This window comes from Camelus dromedarius, chromosome 36 (assembly GCF_036321535.1).
Source record: "Camelus dromedarius isolate mCamDro1 chromosome 36, mCamDro1.pat, whole genome shotgun sequence".
Classification (NCBI taxonomy): Eukaryota; Metazoa; Chordata; class Mammalia; order Artiodactyla; family Camelidae; genus Camelus; species Camelus dromedarius.
In genome coordinates, this window is record NC_087471.1 from 9,433,881 (window position 1) to 9,455,685 (window position 21,805).

At 41.7% G+C, this 21,805-nt stretch overlaps 1 protein-coding gene across 1 annotated transcript in view; it reads right to left on the reverse strand.

The window, feature by feature from the left end:
* The window catches only part of INTS9 (integrator complex subunit 9), an 84,459-nt gene that overhangs the window by 37,769 nt on the left and 24,885 nt on the right, over positions 1 to 21,805 (reverse strand). Inside the window, exons 2-6 of the mRNA XM_031442134.2 lie at positions 18,390 to 18,517; positions 11,411 to 11,471; positions 8,177 to 8,239; positions 4,353 to 4,492; positions 2,104 to 2,190 (exon numbers count right to left, since the gene is read on the reverse strand). Of these exons, the coding sequence (XP_031297994.1) occupies positions 2,104 to 2,190; positions 4,353 to 4,492; positions 8,177 to 8,239; positions 11,411 to 11,471; positions 18,390 to 18,517 (479 nt within the window). The remainder of the gene's footprint in view (positions 1 to 2,103; positions 2,191 to 4,352; positions 4,493 to 8,176; positions 8,240 to 11,410; positions 11,472 to 18,389; positions 18,518 to 21,805) is intronic.

The following is a 21,805-nucleotide window of genomic DNA, read 5'->3' on the forward strand; positions in this document are numbered from 1 at the left end:
GGCAAAACAAGGACTTGGACTTCCTTAGACTTGGCCCAGGGAGTCAGGAAACAGTGATCTCTGAACATCATTTCTAGTGTGCCAAGATTATTTGTGGCAGAATATTTAAGGGTATAAATTAAAAAGGAGGAAGTGAGGGAAGCCAAGGTGTGCGTGTCCCACAGGGAAAGAAAACAAAGTCCTCAGGTTTTTAAAGAGGGAGATGTAGAGAAATGGGTCGAACGTGGTCCAGTGGGCATATGGGGGAGAGGAAGGAAAGGGGAAGCGGTGTGCAACGGGCAGGAGGAGAGGAGCTGAGAGTAAGAACGCACAGTGCGGAGGGGAGGGGGCCCTGTACTAGGCGGGCAGCCGGGCAGGTCACGGAAACCATTCATGAGCACACAGACGACTCAGACATGTGCGTGTCCTGAAGGTGATTCCTGATCAGAAGCCGGACGGACACTAAATCCCCATCAAGGAAACAGAGACAAAAAGAAGATCCATAAAACACAGGAGAAAACGCACACAGTTAAACGTACCTGTCCCCTCCTCACGTGAGAGGGGCTCACAGGCGGGTGAGAAAATGCCTGCACGTGGCCCAGAGGTGGCCCAGCCCAGGGGTTAAGGGCACCGACTCTGCAACCAGCCTAGCCCAGCTGCCTGGGTTTGAATCCAAATCCTACTGCTCACTAGCTGGCTGACCCTAAGTAAGTTACTCAACCTCTCTGGGCCTGTTCTCTCTTCTGTAAAAATGATACTGTTAAAGAAGTAAATTAAATAAAACACTGAGAAGAGTGTTTGGCACAGAGCAAGTGCTATGTAAGTTAAATAGAGCAAGTAGCACGTGTACAAAGGAGTGTGCAGAGGAGACTCCTGTGCTCAAACCCTGAAACAGTTACGGTATGAAAACAAAGCATCTTTTCCTAGCTACATACACAGATTCTTGTAGGAAGAACACCCACAAAACTCAGACATTCTGAAATTTATGTAACCAGATGGCTACCCAAGCAGGATCTACAGGGATAGAGAACTCGGTGGCGAGGGAGCTGGAGAAGACTGGACTTGGGGAGCAATGCACACCACACACACTACCTAAGAATCCGCAGATGAGCTTGGACTCCGGGCTCCGGATGCCAGGCCGTCGGCCGGGCTGTGGTGCCGGGGGCTGAGGGCAGCAGCTGGGAGGGCTGGACCAGTGTGCTAAGACCCCTGGTGTCCTCCGCTGCCCATGTAACAGGAGGGCGGCAGACACAGAGCCGAGCTGCCTCCCTGCCTCCTCTACTGCATTTCCCCTCGCGTCGCCTCTTCACTCTCCTGCTGCCGCCTTAGTTCAGGCCTCCGCTCCCTCGGGTTGCCTGGGTTTCTGGATTGGCTCTGCCGCTGGACTTCCTGCCCCCACCTCTGCACTCCCATCATCCTCCATGCTGCTCCCAGGGTCAATCACCCTGAACAAACATGTGATCATGCCATTCTCCTCCTTTTCAGCCTCCCCTGACGGACTTCCCATTCTCAATAATACAAAATTCAAACTTGACGCAGTAGATGCTCCGTTATCTTGCTCCAATGTCCCCGTGTAGTTTCATCTTTCACCTCTCTACTCAACCAGTTCTAATCCACCCTGAACTTCTCACTGTTCCCTGAATATCCTGTATCCTCTGATGCTGTGCCTGGACCCCACTTTATGACCTTTTCTGTCAGGAAAAGTCCTGTTCTTCCTCCAAGACCCACCTTAACTGTCCTCTCCTATGGAATGTCCCCCTCAGTTCCCTAAGCAGAGAAAGTTCTTCATGTTCTGAGTGCCCACCACAGCATGACCAAGCGTCTGGAACAATGCATGCCACCCAGGACTGTCATTTACTTGTCTAGGTGTCTGAGTTCCCATCAACCCCTTGGTGCCTCAAAGAGAGAGCCAACTGTTCTACTAATTTTTGAAAACTCCCAGACCCACTGTAGTACCTTGCATACCTCTCAAAATATATTGGTTGAATCAAACATAACCCTTCCATAAAATCGGGAAAAGAGACTTAGTTCTAACAGCTTAAGCAGAAGATGAGAAAACAACTGAGTCCGCTTTGCAGCGTCTACAGCTTTGCCGTCAAGGTGGGTAGACCGGCCTCCGCTCACCGCTGAGTGTCCTTGTTCTTCCACAAGGAGGCAGACTGCGCCTTGGGCACTCGTTCAATGAAGTTCACCAGCTCTTCCATGAGGAGCCTGAGTTTAAACAAAGAAGTAATGAACACTCAGGAAAGAATTTGAAAGACACGGCATGCTAACGCTGCAGCCAAGGGAGATGGGCTTGTCTGTGTTCCCCTCCCCAGTCACCTTTCTTTCTGTTGCATATAAACTGGGGCACGGTTTTACATTAAGCTGAACAAAACCCCAGCCTTCTCATTGAATTTCCACGTTAAAAATTCTGAATGTAAATGATTTAATTCGCGTTTAAAATAAGCCTGGAGTGTTTCTTGTCTCTACACGCTGAAACATATAAGCCTGTGGTTTCACCCTCACTCTTAAAATCTCTGCCTTTTTTTAATGTGATTAAAAATACAAAAGGAAAAAAGCTAAATGAGTATGAAGTACCGGATGCTGGTGGCAGCAAAAGTGGGAGTAGAGTTTTTTTTTACTGACAATGTTATATATTAAGTGGACATTTTAAACTAGCAAAGTAAGTTTTCTTTTTTAAAAAATATTTTATTTATTTATTGGCTTTGTTTGTTTTGGGGAGGAAGTAGTTCGGTTTATTAATTTACTTATTTATTTTAACGGCGTTACTGGGGACTGAACCCAGGACCTTGTGCATGCTAGGCACGCACTCTACCTCTGAGCTATATACCCTATTTCCAAAATAAGTTTCCTTGATATGTTTTAGGAATTAACACAATTCCACATGGATGAATACTCTAAGGACTAATCCTAAAAATCTAACTCAAGGACCTGCAAAAGGACAGGCTCTGTAGATCACAAGATGGATTACCACAGGTTCACAACTGAGGGAATCTAAGAAATGCCTCTCTTGACCGGCTCAATGACCCACATGCTCTGAGGGACACATGAACAGAGCACTGCTACGGTCCTGGATGGCTGGAGATTGACCAGAAAGCTAGAAATAGATTTTCAACATCTTGAATGTCCTACACAGTCCAGTACAGATGCTCCCCACTGACTTAAATCCTCTCCCAATAAACATATGGACATGGAAAGCCACAAATTTATTAGCATTTGAAAGCTGAACAACTTCATTTCACATCCATTTATTTTACTTATTCCTAATACTGCCACCTTCTTCCATCCTGAAGGAGCAGTACCAGCTCCAGCACTCTAAGAGCCGGGATCCAGGCTTATCACTGCTCTGGTTGTAGCTTTCAGAACAGTCTGGTATGTCCATCCTCACACTGCAAATATTTCGGACTAGAATCTAATATTTCCAGATTTCTCTCTCATTGAAAATGCCCCATCACCTTGAGTGTTCTGCTTTCCTACAATGCTCTTCCTCAGATCCTTTGTGTTTTTCTGTGTATACTGCAGGTAATAGTACGGTTTGACACAAAAAAGGACATATTTTGTTTCATTTCTAGTAATTCCATCTTGTTGGAATTTAGTAAGACACTAGAACTCAAAGCTAAGCGTCTGTATCGACACTTGGATCCCATATTTTGGGTCCCAACAGTTTTTACTTTACACCATACTTGCTAGTTTGCTTCAACACAGTGCTATTTTTCTGGGGTAATTTTCTTCACATAATTTTTTTCTCACTAAATGATGCTACAGTTAGTTGAAACAACCAATCTGTACCATGGGGGCTTGGGAGGGGCAGAGGAAGAGACGGCGCAGCACTCTCCAGATCAAAGGCAGGCTCAAGGTTTTACTCCATAAAGTCCTGAGTTTCACTCTGTCAACAGTACAGACAACTTATCTAATTACTTTTCCTGTTTTCTACAAGCTGTCTCCATTCACAGTCTGCACTAAACCACAGAAGGGGGGAAATTCTGAAAGTGAAGTTGTAAAATTTCTTCTTCTTTTCTTAAATATGTGATGATCCTTTCTCCCCTGAAGCTCTCTGCATTGCACCTTGGTGGCATCTTACTGAAGGTACTTCCCCTAATTAGTATCATCTGCACAGAGGAGCTGACTCTGCCAACTCCTTCACGTTTTTCTAAGAAAGACTGAACGACTACTCTTCGCAGCGTCAATCTCTAAGCAACTCCAGGGAACATTTGTTTCACAGAGAGAGTTGTCTATTCAGGCCTGTTCTTTGAGTCGGCTGCTCAGAAGGAAATAACAATCCCTTCTGGCACAACAGTCTATTAAAACAGTCACCACTGCAGGAAGGAGCTCTCAGCCCCTGTCTGACGACACAGAACAAATGCTCTCACCTGCCGATCTGAACGGTGGGCTCCGTGGCGTACACCGTGCCCGTGAAGCCAGTGTGCTCCGTGATGTAGGGCAGAGCCATCATGCAGTGGTAGTTAGAGATGAGGATCACATCTACCGTAGACAGATCTATTAGCTCGGTCTGAAAAGAAAGGGGAGGGAATGATACATGTCTGTTCGGGGCACATAGATCGGCATGAAGTGCCTGATAAATGATGCTTTCAGAATGCAGAGGAGTTGCTGTGGTACCCTGGCGTAATGATGCCTTTCCCACAACACTTCTCATTTTAGGATATTTCCTAATGTTGACGTTAAGCAGCAGGACACGGTGACTACTGATGAGCCTGTTCCCCAGGAGTGCTCTGATTTTACTAAAACAGAGTTCTGAGTTAGATATGCGAGGATAAATGATAACAGGATACTCCAGCAGCCGCTGCCTGGCAACTGGAACCAGGTAACGTGGTTCTACTTGTTCTTTTTTTTTTTTTTTTAATTTTTTTGGGGTGGGGGCATAATTAGGTTTATTTATTTTTAGAGGAGGTACTGGGAATTGAACCCAGGACCTCATCCATGCTAAGCATGCACTCTATCACTGAGCTGTACCCTCCCCCGCTCTACCTGTCTTTTAAGGCTCAATTCTCTTCTTCCACTAAGCCTTCCCGATTTGTCCAGATGGAAGACACTGCTTCTTCCTCAGAACTGTCCAGGCACTTTATAATATCCCTCTTATGGCAGTTATTATTCTGCACAATGGCACCTCGAAATATCACAAGGTATTTTGGGGGGAGGGTATACCTCAAATAGTAGAGCACATGCTTAGCATGCTGAGGCCCCAGGTTCAATCCCCAGCACTTCCTCCAAAAATAAATAAATGAATAAACCTAATTACTTCCCCCCTCAAAATTAAAAAAAATTATTTTGTCTCTCAAAAATTAAATGTCTCTGAGCTCAAGAATCCTGTGTGACTCATCTGTGTCCCCTCCCAGCTGTGGCAGCCAGGACACAGCAGGCCGTGGTGCACTGCTATTGGAGGAATGTGTTGTTACACGCGGCGCCCTCTGCAGAGAAAAGTGAGGCGCTGTGGTTCAGAGACATCACCTCCGTCACTGAGTTTTCCCTCCCGCAAGTTACCCCGCAGGAACTGTACGGTGCAGCACAGACACCATGGGGGGAACTCACCGAGTGTTTTATTTAGAAGGACGGAGCACAGAGGTACTGTGTCCCGTACCTAGAGGAAGTAACAAAGATGTCTGTGCCATCTTTGCAAATGACAGAGACAGCGTGCCACTCTGGCTGTGGGTATTTGCTGGTTGAATGACTTTATGTGTAAAGAAAGTTAATTTAATAAAGTCGCCAAGGTGTAATCAGCCCGAGGACAGTATAGAGATTAGAGGTCGGAATCCCCTCACCGCCAGGGCAGCGGCAATCTGTGTGACTAAAACGTCTAATAACAATAATAGCCAATTGATGTCACCCTTAGCTCTGCATTGTGCACTGCACTTCCAAGATAACATCCTCGCATGACGAAGGGTCGTGGACTATTCTGCCGGTCCTATTCCCCACCACCTCTCTAGAACCATTTTTACAGAAATGAGAAAATTAAGACAGAGTAGCAGAATGACAGGTCCAGAAAGGAACAAGGGGAGGCAAGTGAAGCTACAGTAAAGTTCAAAGCATCCCCACCTTCCTTCTACCTAGATAGAAACTAGGAATATTTGAAATTTCTCTTTAATATTTAAGAATCAGCCCACAGAGTCTAGAATGATAACAAATTTGGTGAGGACAGCTGGAAAAAAAATATATATATTCTGCATGTATATACCTCAAGTGCATACCTAAAAATTTTCTTCTGAGAAGTAAATTTAACATCCAAACTATGTTTACAGATTCACATTTATATATTTACTTATATACTTTCACTCAATGAAATCCAATAGAGATTATTTTTAATTTTAAACTTTTTGTGTACAGACACTTGGGTTCTACAGAGCATGAGTTGTGTCAAAATAACCATAATTTATTGGCTGTTACTATACTGTCCTAGACATGAGACACAGTCTACGGGACGGACTCTGGGGGAACACAGATACAAAGACAGGTAAGGTAGTTGCACTAGATTACAAATTCCATGAGAACTGGGATGTTAGTCCTGCCTGGCTCACCCGCCAGTCAGCCAAGACTGGACTGTGTTGTTAGCCCTTCTCTCCTGATTCTGCATCCCCTATTTGATCCTGGTCATGCAATGCCCTGGTTTACCTTGAAACAGTGACTATTACTAACTTGTCAGACACCACAAGTTAAAATGCAAGTGGAAACAATTTATATAGCTCTAGAACCCTACATATATTAGCGATGCTTCAGCTTGGCAAAGATGAACTGTGAATTGTCTAATTTCAACGTTTAGCACTCTATGGTGCAAGTCAGAAAGTCATCGGAACACCAAGCAACGAATCCTACACTGTTGGCCATAAGCTGAAGGCTGCAGCAGTGAGTGTCACAGGCAGTAAACTGAAAATAAATGTAGCAATTGGGAGCAGGAATCTTTGAACAGATGGGGGAGCTGCCCCACCAACTAGTAAATGACAAGTGAAGGTGACAAAAAGATTTTATTAGCAGTTTGGGGGAGCTCAGGATTTCGGTAACTGTCTACTTTCACCCTTGTTCTTCCTACGTTACCTCAAACTTTCTCCCTTATCTGTCAACTTTAATTACCATGTCCTTCTTTGTTTTTCTTCCTCTCTTTCGCTCTGGTATCCTGCAAGGGCACATAGACATATGTCAAAGAGAGAAAAAAGTTTATCTCAAGGGTATCAAAGGAAGTTGGAGAAACAGAAAGAGAGAGAGGAAGAAAGGACAAAAATAAGGCATCTGGCACTCCCAGTTTCTTTTCTCTCTGGCACTGAATTGTGAACATATTTTCAACAGGCACTGAAATCCCTTGCGCGCATGGGAAGAACAGAATGGTAGCTTCTTATTGATTTCCTCAGGAACCCCGGACTGGCTATTCACTGGCTCTCCTACACGTCATCTGTGTGCTGAGAACTCCATCTAGGCCACTTTGGGGATTAGGCTTGTCAGTTGAGATTAGTCTCCTTTAAAACTAATGGAGGCTGATCTTTGTTTCCTTAAAAACAATGAAACTGGACCCAAACACTTACAACAGGTCTCACTGTGATAATGATATGTAAGTGACAGATATCCATCACTCAGGTCAGAATCCATGAATTTCAAGCGATAGTCCATATGGTATTTCAAGTCAGCAAGAATTTTTATAGCTTACTGCATTGAATAATGCAGTATTCATTATTCAGCCAATTCCCAATTTCCCACGACTAGGAAAAGTATGGCTAACCCAGGACAGGCATTATCCAGGTGGCCCTCTGTATCCATGGATGTGAAACATGCAGATATGAAGGGCCGACTTTACTCATTTTATATAAGGGACTTGAGCATCCGGGGATTTTGTATCCATGGGGGCTCATGGAACCAATCCCCCGCAGATACCGAGGGATGACTGTAATCACAAAACTAAAAGGCTTGAGTTATTCCTTCACTTTGCTCAAAACTATGCCCAAGGTACGAGTGTCAGTGGGGATTATGGAAAGAGCTAGGAATAGGAAGAAGAGAGTGACTTCAGTGATTTACAGACAATATAAAAAGCTCCGAAATCATCATATTTTAGGTGTACAATTAAAAGTACCTGGAATAACAGATTCATTTCAATTTGAAAATCGGAAGCTAAGCCCCTTAAAATTATTTCTTGGCTTCAATTTGAGAGATGATGAGGTATGCTTTGTTTCCACAGTAAAATTCACTTTACTCTTACCTCTGGTAGGCAGAATTCGGGCACAGAATCCACAAATACATGACCAGAGCACTCCTTTAGCTCCTAAAAGACATGAAAACATTCTAGGAAGAGATATCTGATACAGCACCAAAGAAATTTCATCCCCAAACCAAATTTTCCACGAAGTATCTACTATCTCCAACTGCTCGAGTTCCTTAGAGTTTCGGGGCAGGAAGGCTAAATATTTATTCAGGATAGAAAAAATGCTGGTAGGTGGCTGACTCAGACTTGAATGCACATTTCCTGATGCCTCTTTGAGGAAGCCATGTGTGGACATGGCTGAGTTACGCTGCTTCCGTAACTCAGGATCCAGTGCTTCCCAAGTACGTCACACAGACCACGCCAGCAGTATCAGAATGAGCTGGGGACACTGATGCAAGCAGATTCCTGGGCCCCAACTCAGACCTAAGGGATCCGAAACTCTAAGGGTGAGGCCAGGGAACCTGTATTTATAACAAGCACCTCCAGTGATTCTGTTCTGCAATTAGGTTAGGAGCCCCGGCCTCAGACAAATCACTTAGAGCCCCTTTCTCCTCCTGCCAAAGGTTGCGGGGCAAGTAAGGAGAAAAATGCAGAGTAGCGGGTAGGAGTTAAACCACCACCACCATATTCCAAAGGGAAAACGGTGTACTTATAAAGAAAGAGAAATAATGCAATGGCCCCCTCCATGACCCACGGTATTTACTATGCCGGTCTCAGTTTGGATTCTTTTCACAAGCAGACCCTGAGCAAAGGGCGTGTGCAAGCTTATAAGTGAGGTGCTAAACAAACACCAGGAGGAAGGGCAAGTACAAAGGGGAGAAAAAGTGGCCGATAATGGATGTTACTGAGCTACATACCACTGTGGGCAAGAGGGACTCACTCCCACGGGGAAACTCTGAGAAATGGTACCATATATACACCTTGGAGTTATTCCACCCAGGGGCAAAGGACCTGGAGTATTTACACAGCAAATCCTGCATTTGGAGCAGCTTCAGGAAAAAGCTGTTAGGCAAAGCCATACAGGAATTGGCAGCTGGAATTATGACGGAGGACACTGAAGAGACAGAGGGGCCACCAACAATTCCCCCAGGAGGCCACTCGAGTTGCTGTCTTCCCTGGATGACACTTTATACTGAAATCTATGCAGGAGTTTTTGCTCCAAAGTTAAAGCTATCTATGACTGTAACAAAACCAGGAAAAGACAGAATTCAGTTGACAGTCTGCTCTTTCCAGAAGGAGAAAAATACTGTGAAATTTTTGCTCCAGCGTGTTTTCATTAGTCACTGAACATGAATTTCTATATATTCATATTTATGTATCTGTATTTATACATCAGAGTCTGAATAATTTGACTCTCAATCTCTATTTGAAAAATGGGGTGTTAACTTGTGTTATTTTCCTTTTGATTTTACAAGTCTCATATCAGGACCTGGATTAGAATATTTCCTCCCCTCGTTTTCCACTGGAAACTCTGGTTGCTCTCCTTATACAACTACCATTTAACCAGTGAGAGGCTGAGCCAAAAACAGACTGAAAACCATTCTTAATTACAACGTACCTGCCAGCTAAAAACAAATGAGCAATTACGTTTAATGGAAGAAGACTCCCAACTCCCTTAGGATGAAGTTAAAAATGATTAAAGACAAATCCTGGGGAATTTCAAAGCTCTGCCTGGTCTTAAATTGGCTACATAATCTTCTTCCCCTTACTGCTGCCTATCAGGGTGCGTCCACCTCAGGTGACAAAGCTGCATCCTTCCTGGCCCGGAGCAGTGTATTTGCCATTCCACGCACCTACAATGTCACTGTATTTTATTCACCGCTCCCTCCTAATGAAATGCTACCACATACACATGCAAGTCATTTCGCTCACAATGCACGGGTAATGGGATGCTTCTGAGCCTTTCTCCGGGAACAATGATTTACAGCCCGCAGGAGAGTCAGGCTGAAATCAGGTGCACAGATTCTTGAATGTCACATAATTTTACAGTTAGTTATGAGGGAAATCTGGCTTCAAATCATGCATCTGGCTTCCACTTTACATTGGGGTGTAGGAACGGGAATTAATTCTGTAAAAAGGGCATCTCTTTATTTAACAATATCTATTATAAGAAGGAAATGCCCTATTCAGATGAATCATTTTAAGGACCTTTACACTTAGGCAGCCTTTCAACTGTGAAACTTGGGAGAGGAAGAATGATTTAGAGGTCTAAGAATGGTATGGGTATGCTTTACAGTTTTTAATCTTCCTTTACCTCTGACTCTTTTTCAGTAGAAAATTTTGACTAGATTACAGTTTTAACTTTTTTGTGTGTGTCTTTGGTCTTTCGTATATGAGTTAGCTGCCTAAAAACTGATCAGAGGAAGGAATTACTGGGAAGATACTCCAATGTCAAAAATTTAATAGCCCTGAAAAGAGAAAAAGTAATTTGAGTCATTTCCTACTTTAGGCCTAGTTAGTGATCAAAGTCATACTAGGACCCCAAATCCTAGATTCCTAGAACTGTGTTCTTTCCCCACAACCTATAAGAGTGCCCATTCTAGGCTACCAGGAAAGACTGGAACAGGGTCACAGGTCATAGTCTGGACAGCCCTTTGTTCACATGTACCTAAAAACATGTCTCCCTCCTGCTCCCTCAAGAACACACTACCCGGAAGTTAAACACCCGGCGTCTCAGTCTATTCTCCACGTGGTCACCAAAGTGGTCTGATCAGAAGATGACACTGCTCTCCTTTCATCACCCGAAGAATAAGACCCCAATTTTTTTTTTACAAAGCCCTATCTGATTTGACCCCTGACAGAAGCAGTTTAAAACTCATAATGCTTGAGGGTTTTAAAGTTATTAAAAAAAAAGTTTACTCCTTACAGGTGGAGAGTCAGTACAGCCTCAAAATGAAATGAGCTGGATGGAATTCTCTAACAACCATCACCTTTGAAACTCACTCCAGTTCTAAAAATAATAGTTTTCTTTTTGTGGTGATAAAATGTATTTGCAGCAGAAGTTCTTAGATTTTACATATGAGAAATGGGATCTGTATCTGAACACTGAGATTCCCTAAAAGGCTCTTAAAAACAATAATCACCAAGTTCTAAAGACTACATGGGTCATGGGCTTTTTCAGGGAGAAGACACAGGGGAAAAAATGAGCCCATGAGTCACACTGCTGCAGGGTGGTTCCACTGTGACAAGATGGCTTTCACTGGGCATAGATACACTTTAGCTAATCATTACCTTGTCCAAGAAGGCATTTCCATCCTTGAGGGACCAGCCAGGAAGATTAGACAGCCTGGGACTGCAAAACAAAAGATTAAATTATCCTAAATAGATTATAATCCTCAGTGATTTCATGGTGACTGTACTGGCTCCATAAAATGAAAAACAGTTTGAAATTACTGGCAGCAATGTTCACCCAAATTACTAATCAAAAAGATGAAAAATAACCACGTGGCATCAAGCTGAAGAATGATGTGGCAATGGAACACTAAAAAGCTAAACAGTTTTGTGCTAAACTAGGAAAATTAAAAGAATGCTACGCAGAATAATAAAGAGGAAAAAAAAGAAAGATGAGACACCAGAGCATCATACAGTTTCCCAATTACTGACCCGACTTCACCTTGCTTGTGTTTGACAACAAGCCTGCGGGGAAGGCTGAATGGGACCATCCTACTGCGGATGAAAAAACAGACTCAGTGGGTCAGGTGCTCTGACAGCCAGAATTCACCACCAATAAAAATATCTGCATTCTGGTCAAGTCCACATTCTGGAGCCACTGCTTATAAATGGATTGGTCACTTGTCACCTGCGGCTTGAGTTACCAACTCTGGAAAATGAAGCTAGTTTTCCGTTACAAAATCACACCATTTCTAAGTGAATACTTTGTAGAAGGTGAGGTTAATTGCATGTATTTAATACATTAAAAAAAAAATCTGAATCAGAAATCACTCACTCTGGTAATAACTGTGTGTTAGTAGCTGACGAGAAGTATACTGGAGGCTTTTCGAAAATGCAAATAACTCAGGAGAAAAAAATGTTAGTAAATGGAAAAACTTAATGACCAAGGGGATATGTGGAGAAAAGCGCACAAGGAGTGTAAGCTGGATGGCAAAAGGATTCCAATACTTTACCGCATTAGTCTGTGAAGCAAAAATTAAGGGCAAAGTATACGGGCGTGGGACTAAAAGGCTCTATTATCAGAAACCAAATTCATGTATAGTCTTTCATCCTTGCGCCAAAATAATTTTATCAAATTCTGACTTCATAATTAGGTGATAGGTATGAGAGTAAAATTAAAACATAAATATGTGAATACTTGTCAATCTTCTAGGAAAGATTAAAAACCTGAATAAAATATACATGCATCTAATACCAGAAAAAAGTGAGAATTTGGGGGGTAATTTTTAACTCTGACATAATTCCAAGCTCACAGAAAAGCTGTACGAATGTAAGTACGATGAAGTCCTGTATGCCTTCTGCCTGGATTGTCTGTTTACATTTTGCTTTTGTTAATCAAAAAGCGAGAATTTTGGATTTCATGCTTGAGAATGAAAATTACTACTAGGAGAATCAAATTTGGTTGGCATAAATTATGCCTGATAAACTTTTCTTTTAAACTCTGGGAGTTTTCTCAGAAAAATATCCTATTATTATCAGCTGTTCAATTTCCATCTCGTTTCATAGTCACATATATGCCTTTACTTAGATTTCTTACAAAATATTATTTACTATCAGATCAGATTAAAAAACCAAGCATTGTAATAAAAGTGTAATGACAAGACAATATGAATACTGTTCTCATTTCATGCACACTAACTCTCTATGAGAAGGCTGTAAATATCCACTTCCCTATACACAGAACTGGATCAAACGACATGCATCCTGTCTGTTTCTCATCGGACACACACAAATCAGCCTTCAAATTCCAGATGACTGATTCAGTTAGTTCTGTCCTCAACAAGTGATTAGAAATGGTACTTTTCTTATCAAAAAATAATTAATTTTTTAAAGTAAAAATTCCAGGTATTATGGCTTTAACTCCTGCTAAACATTTTTTATAACATCAAAGCCTTTTATGAAATACCTATAGTTACGGTGGATTTGAGAAATTGCTAGTAATGAGACTGAATGTTCGAAGGAGAGCATGATCATGTTACAGCAAGAGTGCCAAAGAGAAAGGGCCACGGAAATGTAACGCCAGATGGCAAATGGATGCTGACTATACAGGTGAAAATATTTGGTTACTGGGGTCCAACAAGTTAATGACTAAACCATGAAGAGAGTAAACTTTAAGCTACCAAAGGGGAAGAGCTTTATTATTTTGCTCTTAATGATTACAGAATTTGACTATGTAAATTTTTTAAACAAGGAAACAGAAGTCTCTTTAAAGAAATTTACATTAATAAAATACAGAAGGCAATGATATTAGAGAAATTCTGATTATAGATGTATACATCTTTGCATTTACCATTTAACAATAATTTCTAAGGAAAAAACAGATGCCATTAAAGTGTTAGAGTCAAGAAAAAACATATGTATATAAGCTTTTTTTCAGTATTATAAAAAATAGGTAAAATATTCCCATAATTAAGTAAACAAATAACCTAAAGCCTTTAAAAGTAATCTATTAACTAGAAAAATAGTGAAAGGTAAACAGGATATGCAATTCTTTTTCTCTTTATACATTTCATTTTCCTAATTTCCTACTTTTATAATCAGAAGATAATGAGAGAGGCATGGCTACATTCATTCATTCATTCAAAAAAATATTTATGAAAGTTTACTGTAAGTCTGTAAAGTCCAGGGACAGGACAGTAAATAATCTTTGAGTTTTAGTTTGCTGTCTAGTGTAAGGAGATAGTAAACAGCAATACAACAGAATAAAGTAAAAGCTATGACAGGAGAGGGCAGAAGCCATCATGGATTCACACAGAAAGGGCACTCCTGACAGTGGGTGGTGGTGTGAGCAAAGCAGGCAACACGAGTTACGAGGTGAAGATAGAGGGTATTTCTCCAGAAAGCAGGACAGCACGGCCTCATCATTTGGTGCAGTATCAGAGGATGAGATGTTCGTTGTCACCCATTCACTGCTGAATCTTGATTTATGTGTCACGCATTCAGCTGCTGGTGATGTGACTGTGAGCAAAACATACCTGTCCCCCTGAGCTGGTAGGGAAGACAGACATATCAAGTAATCACACAGAGGACAAGATGTTACAAATGATGAGGCTGGACAGCACAAAGCACCACAAAGCTTCCTCACAAGGGACTGGTCTAGGCAGCATGAAGATGTCCCTGAGTTTATGATGACTGAGCTGAGGTCTGGACAGTAGTGGAGTCAAAGGGAAACTGAGTCAAGGGGCTGGGTTTGGAGGAAAAAGAAAGAAGACAGGCACAAGGCCTGGGACTGTCCTCCAATCATTCTCACCAGCCTTGGGATGGACATCTAACAAAAAAAGTTATTCAGATGAAATTTCAAGAAAAGTCCCATATACTACCCCCCATCTAAAATGCCATCTCTCTGTCCTTCCTATATGGAAACTAGAGTCATAAATGATCTGAGAGATGAGCCCCTGCTAAACAGGCTCAGGGAAGGTGGGATGCGGGAGTGGGGAAAGCCTTCCTGGCTGAAGGAACAGTTTGTGGAATGGCTTCCAGGCAGGAGATAAAATTTCTTTGAAACTGAAAGGAAACAAAGAGCAAGACACTAGAAAGGTAGGCATAAAGCCTAAGGTACCAAGATGAACTCGGCATTTATCCTAAGAGTAATGAAAGGCCACTGAAAAGGTCTTGAACAGGTGAGAGACGATTAGATGTGTGTTTCTAAAAGAGGATTTTGGAGAAAACTGACATCCAGTGCCTTCTGATAACACATACCATCATTTGTGTGGTATTCCTACCGAAAAAGTAACCCCAACCTAATCGTGAAGAAACACGAGACAAATCCACGTTGAAAGATGTTATATAAAAGAACTGGCCTGTCCTAAAAGTGGCAAGGTCATAAAAGGCAAGGCCATGAAAGACTGTGAAACTCTTCCAGATTAAAAAAGTGACAAAATGCAATGTGTGATCTGGACTGGATCCTAGACCAGTGAGTTATTCTTCTTTTTTGTGATTAAATGGCATTATAGTCAAATATGAACTGGTGTATCTTGGGAAATACGAACAAGGTACACAGCTTAAATCCTATCTAGTATAGCATTGATAAAAGTTTCTGTATTTTGATGACCATACTGTGGTTATGTAGGAGAAATGTTCTTCTTATAAAACAGCACTCAAGTATTTAAATGACAAAGGAGCACTGTGTCTGTATCTTTCAAATGGGTCAGAAAAATTATATGCATACAGATAAAGAGGAAGTGGTAAAGCAAGTGTGATCAATGTTAACAACTGGTGAGAGTAACTGGGAGTTGTCTGTTCTATTCTTGCAACTTTTCTGTAAATCTGAAGTGATTTCAAAATAAAAAGTTACACAAAAAGAAAGACTCTGGCTTTATACAGGTGCAAGAATAGAACTGGGGAGACTGGGTAGGGGCTTCAGCAGTAATGCCTGTAAAAGAGGAGGCGGACCACTACAGCAGTAGTACTTAAGAGAGGTGACCGGACTCGAGCTATCGAGAAGGTGAAAATGACAAGGCTTATTTAATGAAAGCCTGGATGTGGGGAGCGAGGAAGGGGGCACGTGGCTTTTTAACAGGATGCCATTCCCTAAGATGGCAGCGTAGGGGGAAACCGGAGGGTCTGCTCTCCTCTTCTGGACTGAGTCTAATCCTGAACTCAGCTCGGGGCACGTTAAGTTTTGAAATGCTTTCAAAGGCTTATCCAAGGAAAGAAACAGAGTAGGCATTTTGGATTTATGAATCTGGAACTCAGTAGAGAATTATTAACTAAAAATACACATGTGTAAGTTATCGTCTGGATGGTTACCAAGGCCCTGAGCATTTATTAAATTCCCTTGAAGACGCTGATGGCCAAGCACAGAACATTGAAGAATTCTGATGTGTGATGGCCAGCTAGAGGAAAATGGATCCCCAAGCAGACAGAAGAGGAAGAGTCAGAGAAATAAAGAAAACCAGGAATGCATTATCACGGAGGAGAGCAGTGCTGAATGCGAAGGAGGATGAGGACTGACAAATGGGCTTCGTGGCTAATGACATGGAAGTCATTTGTGATTTTACCGAGAGACGTTCTAGTGGGTGGTGTGGGCAAAGCAGACTGGAGAGGAGTTGAGTTAGAAGTGCTGAAGGGGAAAGCAGAATTGACAGGAGGTTAAAAAAATTATTTTTTAATTTTAATTTAAAAGTGACTGAGCATAATTAAATGGGAAGAAGTAAGTCAAGATGGAAAGATTCAAGAAAAAGGAAAGATTACAATAATGAAATGACTCAGAAGGTGAGAAGGTTGGAATCCAAAGAAGATAAAAGGATTCACTCATAGATCAAGTATTTACTGAGCAGTTACTATATGCCTGGAACTATTTTAGGCACTGGGGATACAGTGGAGAACAAACAAAATCTCTGCCCTTATAAACCTTATCTTTTAGTGGAGAGGAAAGACAATATATAAACCAAATATGAATATATTAGGTAATGATAAGTGCTATGAAGAAAAATAAAGCAGGATGAGGGGATAGGGAGGGACTGGGGATACTGCTTTAGCCAAGCAGATCTCCAAGGTTTCTAGCCTGAGCAAAGGAAGACACTTTTTGTAAGGAACTGCCATGGGCTGCCAATCATCCCATGAGTGTAGCCTCCCTCTGAGAGAGGAACAATGACAAGGGGAAGAAAGAGTGGAAGCGGACTATGCATTCACTCAGAAATACAGAATCAGGTAGAGACGAGAATGAACAGCAAAGGGGGAACCTGCAGCTAGGGCTGTCTGACTAACGCAGGTTCTGAACACCTAGGTGATTCATGCCCTGCACAGCATGTAGGCCCCCTTTTAGAAATCCTGAGTACCTTGTGTTTTCTTTTTCAGTAATTACCCCAAGTATATAGTTGCTTTCTTAACACAAGTATAATTAAACCTTCAACTGTGTAATTCCTTCTCCCTAACAGTCTATAAATTCCATGAGTGAAGAAAAGTTGTCTTGTTCATGTCTATATCCCCTGGTCTAAAACACCAAATGAATGAACATTTTAATCTTTGGAAGAACAGACAACAACGTTAGGCTATTTTAGTAAGAAACAACCTGTCAGTCATTTTTGTTGAGAAATATATGAGAAAAATACCTACAGCTCTTGAACCAACCGTGGATAATATCTGTGGATGGTATATGTATTTTTAAGTGCTGGATGTCATTATAAATGGATTTTATCAGCTATGCATACAAGGTAATCTGGAATTAACTTCGAGTTTGTCCCCAACACCTTACTATATCCCTTATCTCAGAAAAAAAGTCAATGGTTGATTTTTAATTATAGTTTTTCTACATGGTTCATGGGGTTATCATTATGAATAATCACTGCACACAGCGATGTCTTCAGGAGCGAATGAGATACATTAGATGGTTTACCTAGCTTATTATGCTTTTAAGCTCTTAAATCTGCTTTAGATAGCTTTTCTGTCTCTCCTCTTTTATGTGGTATCACTTTTCGCTACTGGGAGTATATTTGCTTCTGAAAATTACCCACTTTTCTTAGAAATTTCTGCTTCTAAATAACAGCAAGCTGGAAAAATCAATCTCTAGACAAGGTCTCAGTAAGAGGAAACAGAGCTGACTGTAGGCCTGGGGTAATCTGCCTGCTTTAAGACAGGGACTTTGGCTTCATGTATGATTCTATGATATCCACAGATGATTAGTATGAAAATAATGCATAGATTTCTATCAAAAAGGAACATCAGGCTCTATGATGTCAAGTCCCTGCAAAGGCAGTTAAGTCATTCTAAAATTCAATTCTTGGGGCTTATCAGTTGACCATTTATCAGCTCTTACATGAATTAGCAAGAAAGATGAAATATATATGACCTCACTTGCACTAAGCAGTTGCAGAAACATTTTACAGAAGCTCAGAAGAAGTTATAATAAAGAAGTCAATCAATAAATCAATACAACACTTTCCGTCAACCCAAGCCAAAGCATATTTTGATGAAGAACATTTTTAAGGGAACGAAGTCAACTTAAGACAACACACGAGGTACTGGTAATCTTTATGCTACTGGGTACCGCTTCTCAGCACACTGGAGCTCATTTTGTCTCAGATGCATCAGCACTTACTTTTGAACAAGCGGCAAAGGAAGGAAATTGAGGGTGGAAGTCATGTCCAGTCCACAGTCCAACATAATGGTGGTTGATTTGAATTTGAGCACGTTGCATGGTAAGGTTGGGTGCCCTGAAAGGCAATACTGAAAAAAGAAAAAATCAAATCACTTTTGTCAATAAATCAATTATAGAAAAAGTCTAAAAAAAATAAATTGTGAATTAAATAAAGTTGGTTATCTTCCCTCATTAGAACAGTGTGTAAACTCAGCAAACTGTGTATACGGCTTCCTCCCTTTTACAGCGCTGGCTACCACTTCCCCTGACATTCAGCATACTCAGAAGTCTCGGAATGTACTCAGTCTTCCTTAGGGTGCCAAGTTAGAGCCCAGGCAAGCAGAGTTTTAGAAGGGCTGAAGTTACTCCATACAGAAGGCTTCCAGGCTGCAGTTTCCCACTCCACTCTCACAGGACATTTCCGAATTCCCATTATCCCGTCATGACTAAGTGCTGTGCAAAACTGTGGATGTCAATTAGACTCTGAGCTGGAACTTCAAACTGTGCTACAGGTTAGGTTTTCTCCTCTGTAAATAAGTCAGGGGGCTTTCTTCCAGGAAGAAATGGTTGGGAAGGGTTACCAAACAAGCATCAGTAAGGAAGTTCAGGCTCAGCCTTGTCACAAGAAATGACTCAAAAGGACAAGTGACTTCCCTGACGTGCAGATACTAGACAGGAGCGAGGGACACCTATTCTCGACCAATCAAGAGTCTCTTGCCTGTGGCAGCAGACCTCAGAAATCAGAGGGGCACGAGCCGCATGTTCAAAGGAGAGTGACGAGGCAACACAATACACTGACCTCAAACATTCCTCACGCCCTCCTCGGTGCAGTGGGGAAGACAGACACGCCATGCTGAAATTATTTCTATGGCGTGTACTCTGAGTCACCTTTCGTAATTCGACTGCTGCTCTGAAGAAAGTAAATCAAAGAAGAGAGAAAAGACCTTTCCCTCGACTTTTGAAGTCATCCTGTAGAAGCTTCTCTTGAACCAAAGCCCCCAAAGTGGAGAGATCAGGGGTCTTCATCTCTTGACAAACACATTCTTTCTTTCTGAGTTAAGCACAAGTGAGGGCAACGGAGCATTAGTGCTCACGCCCATGTGGCCACGGGCGCTCAGGCTAAGTCCCTCCAGGCGTTGGTGGCTCTTGTCAGTTCTGACACTGGATAAATTTCCTCCCCTTCTCCAGAAGACATTATAAAACCTGATGATTTTTGAAAACTGTAGGTTCTAAAACTGATAAGGCCAAGAGCCAAAAAATTGTGGGTATTCTGCAAGCTTCTTGGCATTCCAAGTTTATGTATGATAATCATATTTTCCAAGCCATAATTCACAACTCATGGCCTGAAAGGGTACAAAGTTACTTATAATGAAAACAGTACTGAAAAGTACTAAAGAAAAGACGAGGAAGCAAGGTTTTGGTAATTATACTTTATGTAAGTTCATACTTTGATAGATACCAGAACTACAGAGAACATTTTCCCACTACTCGAGGCAGAGCCATTCCACCCCCCCCCCCATTCTCCACCTGGTTCCCTGCTGATAGCTTGGTCTTTACATATTTACATATTTGTTAAAGATAAACTATCTCAGAATGAACACAAAGCATCCTGTTAAACCTGCCCCAAACATAACAAACGTTCTAATAAGAGCTTTCCTATACTCCTCCACAGAAAGAAAAAAAATCAGATATTCAGAAAAATTTAAAAAGAAATGAAATGTATATAATGGTTATTTCTGGGTGAAAAGACAGCTTGGTATTTTCTGAACATTTGATGACAAGCATTTCCCATACTTTTACCATCAGAAAAAGAATATATGCTTAAAACAAAACTGAAAAGTTAGCCAGTCAAACTGAATAACAAAATTCATCTTTAAATTATGGATATTTTAATTTAACGTTGCACCAGAAGACAGAAGATGGACATGTAAAAAGCTGCTGCTCGAAAGATTTCAGGTAAAAGAAGTTAGCCGACAGACTGCACACTTGCTCCTGCCGTCCAAGGATACAGAAAGGAGAGGGACACTTTACAAGGGCCATAACTGAACAGAAGAAATGTTTTCAGAGTGTCTACTAAAAGAGTGCCAGACCCTGATCTCACTAGCTCTGATTTTATGGATCAGGAAATTAAGCTTTACACAGTTTGAGTGGCTTGTCTGAGAAGAGCCAAAGACATGCAGCAAGGTCTCCTGACTCCAAAGATCCCCACTCGTGCTCTCCAAATTGCACTGCTCACTTTGTGGGGCAACTCAGTCAGCTAAGACACACGGCACAGGGTAACTGTCGCCAGTAAACGAAGTACTCGGCAAGGTTCCCCTATCTCTAGTGATGCTCTTTGCCCATCTCTAACATGCTGCCTACAATCACCAAACGGATTATAATCTAGCGAGGGCTATGAGATTAACACACAGAACATTAAGTAATCATGTGACTTTAACTTTACAACTAGAAATAAGTCTGTATGACAGAAAATTTGAAAACTAGCAGAAAGAAAAATATTACCCGCAATCATTTTTATATTTCCTGCCTTTTTTCACACCTGTAAAAGCTGTAATTTCAGTGCACACTCTGTTCTGTACACTGCTTTTAAGACTCACTGTGTTGCATCACACTTCATTTTTATTGGCTGCCTAAGTACACATACCATGCTTTGTTTAATCATTCTCTTAGTGTTGAACACTCAGGGCTGCTTCCAGTTGCTCTTTTACAAACATGGCTGTGGTGATAACTTTAGCGCTTAAGGCTTTTTCCATACTGGACTATTTCTTCAGAGGATTCCCAGAAGTGGCATTAACTAGGTCAAAAAATATGAGCATTTTATGACTCTTGAAATACGCTGCCAAAATGCTTTCCAAAAAACGCTGTGCCTATTTACAGTGTCATCAGTGATACAGCAGATCTGTTTCACTGCTGACTCCCATCAGCAGTGTGGTCAAAACCAACTAGAATCTACACCAAAATGCAGCATATAATCTTAGTAAACGTCACTAATAGCTATGTGGGAGCAATTAAATGGCCCTAAACCAGGAAATCAACTAATTCATAAACGTTTTAATTTTGAGAGGCAGTTTGGAGAAACGATTTAAAGCAGGGAGCCTGAAATCAGACTGCCTAGGCTCAAAGCCTGGTCATGCTTGCTATGAATGTGTGATTTGGGGAAAGTCACTTAACTTTGCAAAGACTCAGTTTCCTTATCTGTAAGATGCGGTTTCCGAAGCTAGCCTCCTAAAGTTGTGAGGACTCAACGGATACAAAGCCTGACTGGAGTACTCGGCAAGGTTCTCAACAATGTGCTCATTGTTGCTATAGATAGAGAATCATTACGGGGCTGAAGAGCTCACCTACATTTGGGGGGGGGGGCACCTAAATTTACAGCA